Source organism: Teleopsis dalmanni, chromosome 2, assembly GCF_002237135.1.
Source record: "Teleopsis dalmanni isolate 2A chromosome 2, ASM223713v2, whole genome shotgun sequence".
Taxonomy (NCBI): domain Eukaryota; kingdom Metazoa; phylum Arthropoda; class Insecta; order Diptera; family Diopsidae; genus Teleopsis; species Teleopsis dalmanni.
Window position 1 is genome coordinate 56,839,887 of NC_051847.1, and position 10,933 is coordinate 56,850,819.

Sequence of the window (10,933 nt, forward strand, 5' to 3'; positions counted from 1 at the left end):
TTAAAGTACCAGTTAATAGCACTAATATTTATGAAAGAATGAGGTCACACATTGAAAATGCTATATGAACTATGAATTATCCGACCAAATCCCTGTATTTCAAATAAGTAAGCGTCTAACTATGTCTTGACATTAGAAAAAGCAAAGATTGAAGTGCTAGCTAACAGCAGCAAAAAGGGAATACAAACATTTCTAGACACGTAACTTTTGAACAAGGACTTTTTGCAAACACAGGCCAATTAAAACTATCTGTATGAGGAAATGAATTGAAAGCAAAGTCAATATAACTTCTTTTTATTGATATCATTTTTCATATAACTTCTGAGTTGTTTACTTACATATTTTGCTCATTATTTTGTACATGGGCATAGCCAGAAAGGGGGAATCTGTCTCTTAGTTCCTTCCTGTGACCCTGCTTATATCGACATATTACATATATAAATATTTTAGAGTAATTTATTTTGATTATTTTTTTTTGCTGTTATTGTCAAATAACGGGATATTTTGCGCTAAGTTCTTGTGATATTAAGTTCTGAAGTCTCCCGAGGTTTTTTATTGACATAAACAATTTACAACAATTTTCCACAACATATAAGTGTGAGTTTTAAGTGAGAATTTTACAATTATTGAAATAATTGAATCAGTCTGATATTAAGTACGCGATCATCTAGTTCAACTCATACGCAAGATGAGATATTTTCGGAGTTCTTTAAGTGTTTTCTTTTTAATCAATATTTATTGCGAACCAATTTTTTGCTGGTTATGGTTTCCTACAAATAGTGCTTATGGTGTATGTGAACTCTTTCTTTTAAAAAAAATATTTTAAAATTCAACATTCGATGGAAGTGAAATTTTTATAAAAATATTCCACAATAATAATTTGAGAAAATTATTTTTTTAAAGATTTTTGCAGCAATTGCAGTTCCTTTGGAATTACCGCATCGAAATGTTTTCGTTTCGTATAATTTTGAAGCAAATTATAATTTACCATACACATGGGATCTGCCTCCGTATGCAGTAAGTTAGATACACAATTATTGGGTTTATAAAGAATCTTATAAAGACTATTATTTTGAATGCATTTAATTAATACTGAATGATAAGGGATTTTATGTACAACACATATTTGTTAATAGTTTTAATAGTTAGGACTTGTAAATAACTTCAAGAATAATTATTCATAAATTATAGTGATTGAAATAAAAATACAAAAGATCAGAAGATCTTCTGAAGATGATATCAATTTTTGTTTAATATTTTTGATTTTTAACGTCCGTTTTAACGAAACAAACTTAATTCTTAATATAAACTATTGTTTTCAATAGAGAGGTATTTCGAACAGTTGTGAATTACAACAACAAATTTTTAATTATTTTAATTAATTGAATTTTAGCTGACCATACAACTGTTTCAAGTATTCCTAAATACCTATCATCAGTAGCCTTGGACTTATTTCTTATATTTAATTATTCGTAAATAGTTTTTGAGACTGCAAGTATTAAAGGACCAAGTCATACTCTGCCAAATTTGAAGCTCAGAGTCCGTGTACAAAGCCGTACTTGACTTAGGTATATATTCTCACTTGAAATTTTATTAATTTGCTATGAAAGTTCATTAAGAAATTCACTTGCTGTGTTATATTATATTTTTATTTTTATTAAATTTTAGGATATTTATAATATTTTAGATAATTTGGTGTAAAAAAGGAATCTCGCTTAACACCACTTCGAACTTACTTTTTCTTGAAAGAAACATTGCAAGTTGTTTATGGTCAGGTGATCGTATTCGTAACAGCAAGGACCTGACTTGAAAATTGGAATACGTAAATATGAAAAAAAATAATGAGGTTGCAAGAATGCTAATATATGACATTATTACGATATCTCGGTTTGAGACGCGATTTTATAAATTTAGTGGGAAGTGATAAAATGCGACTTTGATATATTGTAGTTTAAAGAAGTTCAAGATCCGCATAATGCTTTATAGAAGTGATCACTTTAAATATCCTTAATATTGTAGTTGAAAATAAAATTTATTTAACATTATTTATCATTTTGGTTATGGTGAAATCTTTAATTCGCATCTTGATCAAGTTTTTTGATAAACGATTTAGATGAAAGGTGAGGAAGAAAGAGCAACAAAATGAATCATTTGACGTATAAATTATAAGTAAAAATACTTGACTTTTGTTCTTTCTAAGCACAAATGCATTATTATAATATTTATAATATCTGTACATATTATACGGTGTATTTCCTAGAAAATAATATGGGAAGTCCTTAGCAAAAAAGTGTTTAATATTTTAAAAGTAATTACTCCACATAGTTAGTAACATTTAACATTTAAGTCACACTAACCGCTCAATATTGTATAAATTTTTTGTATTTTAATCATTTCTTCTTTTATATTTAATTTTTTTAAGACAAATGTTGAAGAAGAAGATTTTAAATTTTTTGTATTTTAATCATTCGTTCTTTTAACCTTAATTTTTTTAAGACAAATGTAGAGGAAGAAGATTTAGAAGCGCGTAACATAAAAGTAGAGGATTGCAATAATTGTACTCAATCTGAAAATGACTCATCAACTTCAACACCGTCTACAATTCCAGAGACCAATAAAAATAATACAGAAAATGCAGAGAAAAGAGAAATTAGATCGTTAATAACACGGAAACATTTTTATCATATCTTAAAGGATAAATTCGAAATGTATCTTATAAATATTTTTAATAAATATAATATTAATAAGAATTTTTCTTACAGGCATGGCTATAATGGAGAGGCATGTTTATTGCGTTTGATATGTGAAACGAATGCTTCTCATCTTGGACAGATTAATGGAGTCCTAGGCAGTCTAATACACATTATTTTTACGTAAATATAAATTTTGATATACTTCACATATTAGTAAAGTACGATTTTTTTTACAGACCTACAACATCTATGAGCGAGCAGTTACCTTTGTCGTATTATCAAGCCGAAGTAGATGGTACATATGAACAATGTGATTATTATGAAGACGCTTGCAAAGATAACCTACTCGATTTAATATCTTCACCATTGATTCAAATTATGAATAAAATAATGCCCCATTAAAATTTTGACAAAATTATTCAATTGATTTAGAATTTCTCCGCTTCAGTTGTATCCCAAACTGTGTAAATATTTATTTACGATTGTTTAAATTGTATATGACGTTTTCAATTAGCATGCTTAGTTCAGCATTAAAAGTTGTGAAATTTGCCATGGATAGTTCAATTGTAAGAAGAGAATATTTAACAGCTATAAACAGTTTTTGTTTGCGTTTATCATTTACAAAGATACAACATACCTAAAGCAATATTAAGATTTATTTTAATTTCTTTTTCATAATTTTGAACTAGTTTTCTACTATACTTATTTCTATTTTAAAGCTATACATGGTAGTACAAAATATAGCATTAAATACTTAGGTATCACGTTTGATAAGCGGTTCACTTGGCATAAGCATATACAAGTCAAAAGAAGCAGTTGCGCTAAAATACTGCAATGCTTACAACCATTTTTCAACCGTAGCGCGAAGAACAGAAAACTGATCTATAGCCAGATAATTAGACCAGCATTACTTTATGGGTGTGTCGGGTATAGCAAAGCTGCCGACTCTACTATACAAAAGCTACAAATTGCTCAAAGTCAGGCTCTCCGAAGACTCTTCAAAGTGCCTTGGTACATCCGTACAAACGACATGCTAAGAGACCTGATCAAAAAATACATAAGGGACAGAGCCCTGAAGGTATATGCGAAAACTGACAGGCTATCCTACTTAGCACTATCTAATCTTAGAGTAATCCTCTCCGCACGGGAAGGTACGCAGATCTTAGATAAATCACTGAATATTCATGAAGCTTATAAGGAATACATAAATTAGTCAATGAGATGGGTGAGACCCTGTAGTACCACCAGCTATCGAAGAGTAAAAGTGCCCAAATTAGCAAAAAAAAACTCCAAGTTCGAACATACACGTCAAGTGCAGCTTGGAGTCAGTTGATTAATGAACACTGACTCTGAGCTTTAAATTTGGCAGGGTATAAGTTCAACGCTTAATACTCTCCATCTTAAAAAATTCTTTACGAATAATTAAATATAAGAAATAAGTCCAAGGTTACTGATGATGGGTATTTGGCAATACTCGAAACATGTATGGTCAGTCAAAAATTCAATTAACTAAAATCGTATAAAATAATTTTTGTTGTAGTTCACTAGTTTTCGATACCTCTCTAATAAATAGTTTATGTTAAAATATTAATAAATTGAATTTGATTGTTTTATGCCCACATCTTGATAAAAAATGCATCTACTGGTTGCACCTAATCTCATCAACAATAACCTGTAAGTACAGGTGTCAGCAGATTGACACAACTCCTTGTTAAACTTATGATAATGTCTGTACTTTAGTGGTAAGTTTTCCAAGCGAGTTGTCCTGCATCAAGACGTTTAGAAGAGGGAATTGGAGTATGCATCTGCAATATTATTATGTTATACTAAAGATTAGTGCCCTATATAGCCAGTTGATAATCACTACAATTTCCTGCAATACTAGTTTGATCATATTAGATGAACGTTGCTTGCTTCACTTATCTCATTCTGTGATGAGCGATACAAAGCAACTGATCTTGACATCGTCACTACACTTGTTAGTGATTTGGAGGCAGTTTGAAAATTCATTGAAATGGTTATATACTGTCGCACTGATGCGATTATATGGTCCGTCTGTATGCAAATTGATTTATTGCTCCGTATTCAAACATAAACCTTTTATTGGATTTGATATTTTAAATTTATTTTGATAGATAGTGAGTACTAAAATATAAAACTATAAAAACTAAAGGGGTTCACCAACTTAATGTATTAAAAATTATGTGAATTTTATAGTCGATTAAATTTCTAATTATTTGTGTTATATATTAAGTACATATTTGATAACATTAATAAACTGTACTCGTATAGCGAGAATTAATTTTTGATATAAAAAGCATTTCAGAACGTTTTTACACCAATTGAAATGAACGTTATAAGATTATTAATAATCCTTTATGTTCTTATTGAAGTGATTGAAGCTTATAAGGAACCATGTCCTTACGGAGTAGAAGATGTGTTTAATGTTGGTAAATTTTGAATGATGTTAAAAAAATTAAATTAAAGTCCTATATTACAGGATCTTAAAACTTGTTGCAATGTAAATTTTATGAACATAAGTGGAATCGCACCAAACTGTGAGAATTACACTTTGTCAAATATATTTCCCAATTCGGAAAAAGATGGACATTACAACTATGCTAATCCGGTAATATTTGTTAAATAGAAATATACTTTTTATGTATAATTAAATGTTTGTATTTTCAAGTGTTTCATTGAATGTATGTTAAAGGAGTATAATGTCTTGGATGAGGAGCATCTGTACGTGGATAAACTTGAAAGTTTCTTAAGAAAATTATACGATGCAGATCAAAACGATATTATAGATTTGGCATTTGCTGGAATTAAAGATTGTGCTACAAATGTACATAATAAAATCAAAATTGGGCAACGTCATGGTTATATATTAAATACACCAAACTTTCATCCGCGTGCTGGCCTTACTTGCTCCTGGGTACCAATAACAATGGTACTCTGCACACATAGAAAAATATTTCAGAAATGCCCTAAGAGACATTGGAACAATAGCAAAAATTGTTTAAAAAAAAAAGAATTCTACGGTCGATGCTATGACACAGCTAATAAGGGTACATCAAGTGGTCTGAAGCTTGTTAGCAATAAAGAATTTTAATGAAAAAAATATATTAGCAAAATATTATTTAATAAAATATGTATTTTTATTTATTTAATTTTTTAATTTCAAAACTCTTTTATGTGTAAATATTAAATTTCTTGTGGTAGTCTCGTTATCTTAGCATTGCTCCATTGCTAATTCTGTACCTTCAATTTTAAGCTCTTACAGATTGAGTGAAAAAATATATAGAAGTTATAAAAATATTTTAGAATATTTTTAAAGTCTTACCTTGCTGTTGATCTATTTTGAAATTTAAATTGTTTGTTAATTGTTGGAATGCATTGTTAAACTTCCATATCTTTTTAGTTCCATCTGCAATACAACATTCTTAAACTTTCCGCATGCCCATGATCTCTTATAATCATTCAATTAGTGAGTTACCTATAGCAAGACTGCATTATGGTACCCATCTACCTCGAAGTCATCTGCCAGTAACACACTCATCGTCCATCATCAATTGACATTCCGGATTTGTTTTTGAAGTTCGTCTTTCCTGCAAAATGATAGATTCTATAAATATATCTTTTTACTGGCTATACTTATATCCATCTTATAATTATATATCACATGCGTCCTTCCACTTTCCTAACACCAAGTCTTCAATCTCGATTTTACTAACCAATCAGCAAAAAATCACACCACCACGGAGTAATATTAACTTTCATAGTCTTTCTCTGACTAACTTGACACTGTATAAAGTGCTAAGAACTGACCAATCTACCTATGGTTATTAGATCTAATGTCTTACCTGCTAATTTCGTATAAATAACATTTTAGAAAATTCAACATTACAGATATAAAATCTTAATATTCTCGTACGTTCATCATCGATGATTCTCATTCTTGGCTCTATTTTCAAATTTTCTAGACTCATGAATTTCACGTCTAATTGACAAATGTAAATTAACTGTGGATTTAAGTTATAACTCATTTTTATAATTTCAGTATAGCTGAACTAGAGCTTTCAAATGGTTAGTATACTTAAATAATACATTTGTAATTTTAATAATATTTTAGCATTTATAATTTTAGCGACATATAAGAATCTTTCTCGTTTATATCTGCGTAAAATGAGTATTACTTTGCCTTTTACGTATATGAAGACAATAAGACTACATCCGGTATGAATTCATGTTTTATATTGCCTTGTAATGAAGGCAGTAACAATAAGTAAGTTTCACCTAAATCATTAAATCATTCACCTAAATCTAAACTTCATTCATTCAAACATATTAAAAACTGCTATATATTTAGGATATAAATGGTTGTTATGAAAAATTATAGAGGTTTATATTCATTTTAAGTAACAGTTGAATTCTAAAATTATAGGGTTTCATTCAGGCTTGCCCTCTAAATAGGCTAACTAATTTATTGAAGGTTCCATTTAATGACTATTTCAAAAAAGAATAAAGAAACTAACCTGTTGCATTACTATCTAATACTTACAAGAAGATCTTTCCTTGTTTATGATTATATTCGTAATGTTCACTGTAGACGAAAAAGCCATAACGTATTACGTATACTACAGTATTGGTTTTTTGAAGATAAGATTTTTGGTTAGGCAGAATAGGCCTTTAAATGATAATACTAAGTTTTTACTTTATTTTAGAGCATTTATAAATTGATTCATCTTAAAGACATAATTGATACTATATGCAGTTTGAGCGATATCAAATAGATTCGTTGTTTATTACAACGATTTGATTAGACCTATTTTAAAAAACTTCATATTTTTTTGGATTGGAAGTAGAATCCTCCAAAGAAATTGACAAATCTAAGACATCATATCTAAGACATCAATTTTTGCAAAAATCTAAAACACGATAAAACTCCAATGGGAAGTTTTATCGGAACTAGTATTAGTTTAAAACTAATGTCATTAGATTGGGGTTTAAGTTTCACGTTAAAAATAATATCTCACGGTATTTCTTAAATATATTATATTTATTTATTATTTATTATATTTATTTTATATATGCTCTTTCTTAATAGCATACGTTATATGCTTATATGAACTGGTCCTTACGTCTTGTAGTTGATATATATATAATAATTTATTTCAATAAAAATATTTTTATTTATTTTATTTAATATTAAAAAGTAAATTTTGGAAGAATCAGAATATTCATTAAATATATTTAATGAAATAATTAAGTTAAAATAATAACTTAAAAATTGTATATTAAAAACTAAGCTGTTAATAATAATATCAATAAAATAAAATAAATAAATGCTAATATGGGATCGGTGGGCAATTAGGCTTTTACTCGACCGACTGTCTACATGAAACATTTAACTCATTATTTTTATACTTATATATGATACAGAAGCATGGGTGATATTACAGAATACTGAAGCAGCATTAGGTGCATTTAAGAAAAACATTTTTTCTAAGACTTTTGATTCCCAACGGCGTCGACTTGGGTTTCAGCTTCATTAGGATATTGACGCAAAATATTCAACAGGTTGGTTGGCTTGTTTATAGAACAATAGACATAACACGATGCCGAAAGACAGCGAAACATATGATTAGATATCAATTGAAGGAAGAGAACATAGCGGATAATCGTGTCTCAAGTTTTAAGAGCGCAAAACGCATTTATACCCGATTAAAAATGACCACTCGGAGTAAAGACGCTTAAACAAAAGTGGTGCGGCATGTCAGTAGGTAGATATGTAAGTAATTATTATTTTTTGAATTTTCATCTTTTATATAAAAAATTAAAGGATTTCACTTTATATATTATGTATATAGCAGGAACTGTAACTATTTAACTAAAATTTAAAACGATAAATTACTTGGGTAGTAATCTTACTATTGAATTAACAAGAAATTTTTTTAAATCTATGAATTAAATTAAATTCTCATTTCGAAATGTTTTTTAAGTTTTATAATAAATAAAATATATAACAACAAAATATTATTTACATTTATATCAAAGGTAGTGGCACATGTGGGAGTGGATTGCATTGTAGCGCAAAACTTTTTGCCAGATTACAATTTCTTTCATTCCTCCACATTTTTGCTGGACAATTAAGGAATGTTTCTGCATTAACGCAACCATAAACCATGCTGGCATATGGAGTGCAGCCTTCTTTTAATCTTGGATACATTTTTATGCCCGCAGCATGCATATGAGATTGAACTGCAAAAAAGGATAATTGAAAGAGAAAGATTTGTAAAATTTAAGCAGCATAAAATTTAATCAAACATAACACAAATCTACTCAATTTATGCATGTCCACCCGTTGAGTGTGCATGACTTACTATTCGATAAGCATGTCTCAAAGGAGCGAACGATATGTGGCACAATGTCCTTATCACGTCGATGTACATTATTCTGCAAAAAGTTTTTGACATTTTGCATATCAAAGTCGCCATTCACTAAAGAGCCAGTCTCAGAGTAGATACACTCGGGAAAGCACTGTGAATATAAAATTCGGAAACAAATTGAAGTGACAGTTAAATATAGCAGATACCTCAATATCTCAGCTGAACTTACCACATGTGCATATGCAGGATATTTTTCCTCACTCGTTAGTTGTGCAGTTATTTGTTTTTCACATTTATCAGGTGCGCTGCCGAGATTGATTTCAGGCAAACGGCAACAGGAGTTGACATCCTTTAAAAAATATATTATAAAATTATTGAAAATATTCTTATAAACAAATATAATCATAATTTGTTTTTTTTTTTTTCAGAAAGAGTATTAAATGCAGAATATTATGTAGTTTTATGAAAGTACTTACAAAATTAGCAAAGGTTGGCGGCAATGAACAATTAAAAGAAGATGCGTTAATCTGAATCTAAAAATATAAAGAGAAATTAAAAAAACAAAAATAAATAGATTAAATAATAAAAAAAATATAATAATGACGGAAATATAAATGTGTTTGTAGTTATTTTTATTAGAAATGGTAATAGTACATCATAATCTGTAATGCTTACATACGTTTAATATATGGGCTTAATTAAACCCATATGGAGGTACTCGTCTTCTTTCTCAACAATTACATAGCACGAGCAAAGTAAATGACCAAATGTTACAGTCTGCATATCTTAGAATTTACATGTGTCAGAGACCATAATATCATCATTCAAGGAGGTATTTTACACTATCATGTTCAGTTAAAAAACGTTAAGTAATCTTTGTTTTGTGACATTATTGAAAGTACGACTGCGTTTTCATATGGAAGAGTCCATTTTGTGGTTAGCCATGAACGACAATAAACCGAAATCTCTAGTTCCATATAAAAACTACAGTTCTGAAAGTTACAATTAATACGTTTTTGTATCTTTTCTTTCATCTTAATAACTCCGTCTAGATGTAGAATTATAATTATTTGGCAGTACAATATAACTAACCTAATATAAATATATTACGTATTGTTTTTATAGCATACATATATTATTTTTGATATTTTTCATATATGTTTGTTACAGAGCACTGCCGAACGATGGTAGGGAAAATTTGATTTCAATATTGTAAGAAAACCACTTCCCTTATTGATGTTAAAGTTCGTCTTGATCAAAGAGAAACCTATTTTGTGATATCTCATGAAAGGTCAAAATCACAAAAGTAGTATAGATAAAATTACATTTTGATTTTGATTGTTCCGAATTATTTAACTGAAACTCTTCTTCAGCCATGTAAGTAAAGTGGATTTACTGTATAAATTTGTTTTAAGGTTAATAATTAACTTAAAAGCCTTACAGATTCAACATTCGTCTGTTTTGTGGAAAGCATTAAGAGTTTTATACGAAATTGGAGGTATTGATAAACGCGCTTCTAATATTTATATTGTAGATGTTCTACAGTGAGTTGAAAAACAAAGCTGTTATTAACTAAACCGAAATATAACCGATGTTTAGATATCTCTTCTTAAGTTACCATCTTCTGAAGTTGCCATCACACCTCTTGATCAACAAGAGATGTGATGTCGATAGTCTGGTTTGCTTTCATGTTTTCTAATATTCTAGCGTACAGTTAAAAATTTAAATATTTTTTATTTTCATTTTAACTTTAAATTCGTTCATACGAATCAAGTTTAATGTTCCTAATTTGAAGTATATAAAAAATGTTATCCTTGAACTGATTGCGAGGGTCAGATTTGACCAATTCAA

General features: G+C 29.0%; 2 protein-coding genes across 2 annotated transcripts; one reads left to right on the forward strand and one right to left on the reverse strand.

Annotated features, from left to right (window-relative positions):
• The first annotated feature begins 688 nt into the window (after window positions 1-688).
• LOC119674626 lies at window positions 689-5,805 on the forward strand. Its single transcript, XM_038085773.1, has 9 exons — window positions 689-790; window positions 904-1,017; window positions 2,497-2,708; window positions 2,763-2,873; window positions 2,930-3,085; window positions 3,208-3,259; window positions 5,020-5,139; window positions 5,194-5,322; window positions 5,383-5,805. Exons 1-9 carry the CDS (start codon window positions 689-691, stop codon window positions 5,803-5,805), a joined length of 1,419 nt encoding a protein of 472 aa, XP_037941701.1.
• A 2,932-nt stretch (window positions 5,806-8,737) lies between these two features.
• Window positions 8,738-9,648, reverse strand: LOC119681624. The gene is made up of 4 exons (XM_038094867.1): window positions 9,559-9,648; window positions 9,312-9,431; window positions 9,077-9,233; window positions 8,738-8,954 (listed from the first exon to the last, which is right to left on the reverse strand). Exons 3-4 carry the CDS (start codon window positions 9,174-9,176, stop codon window positions 8,740-8,742), a joined length of 315 nt encoding a protein of 104 aa, XP_037950795.1. The 5' UTR covers window positions 9,177-9,233; window positions 9,312-9,431; window positions 9,559-9,648; the 3' UTR covers window positions 8,738-8,739.
• Between the last annotated feature and the right edge of the window lie 1,285 nt (window positions 9,649-10,933).

What these genes read in the sequence shown, in the direction of transcription:
- LOC119674626 (XM_038085773.1), top strand. Translation starts at nt 689, where the DNA reads ATGAGATATTTTCGGAGTTCTTTAAGTGTTTTCTTTTTAATCAATATT. An exon ending in CTAATACACATTATTTTTAC is followed by an intron (nt 2,874 to 2,929) that starts GTAAATATAAAT and finishes TTTTTTTTACAG; the next exon opens with ACCTACAACATCTATGAGCG. An exon ending in ATTACAACTATGCTAATCCG is followed by an intron (nt 5,323 to 5,382) that starts GTAATATTTGTT and finishes TGTATTTTCAAG; the next exon opens with TGTTTCATTGAATGTATGTT.
- LOC119681624 (XM_038094867.1), bottom strand. Translation starts at nt 9,176, where the DNA reads ATGCAAAATGTCAAAAACTTTTTGCAGAATAATGTACATCGACGTGAT. An exon ending in TGAGACATGCTTATCGAATA is followed by an intron (nt 8,955 to 9,076) that starts GTAAGTCATGCA and finishes CCTTTTTTGCAG; the next exon opens with TTCAATCTCATATGCATGCT.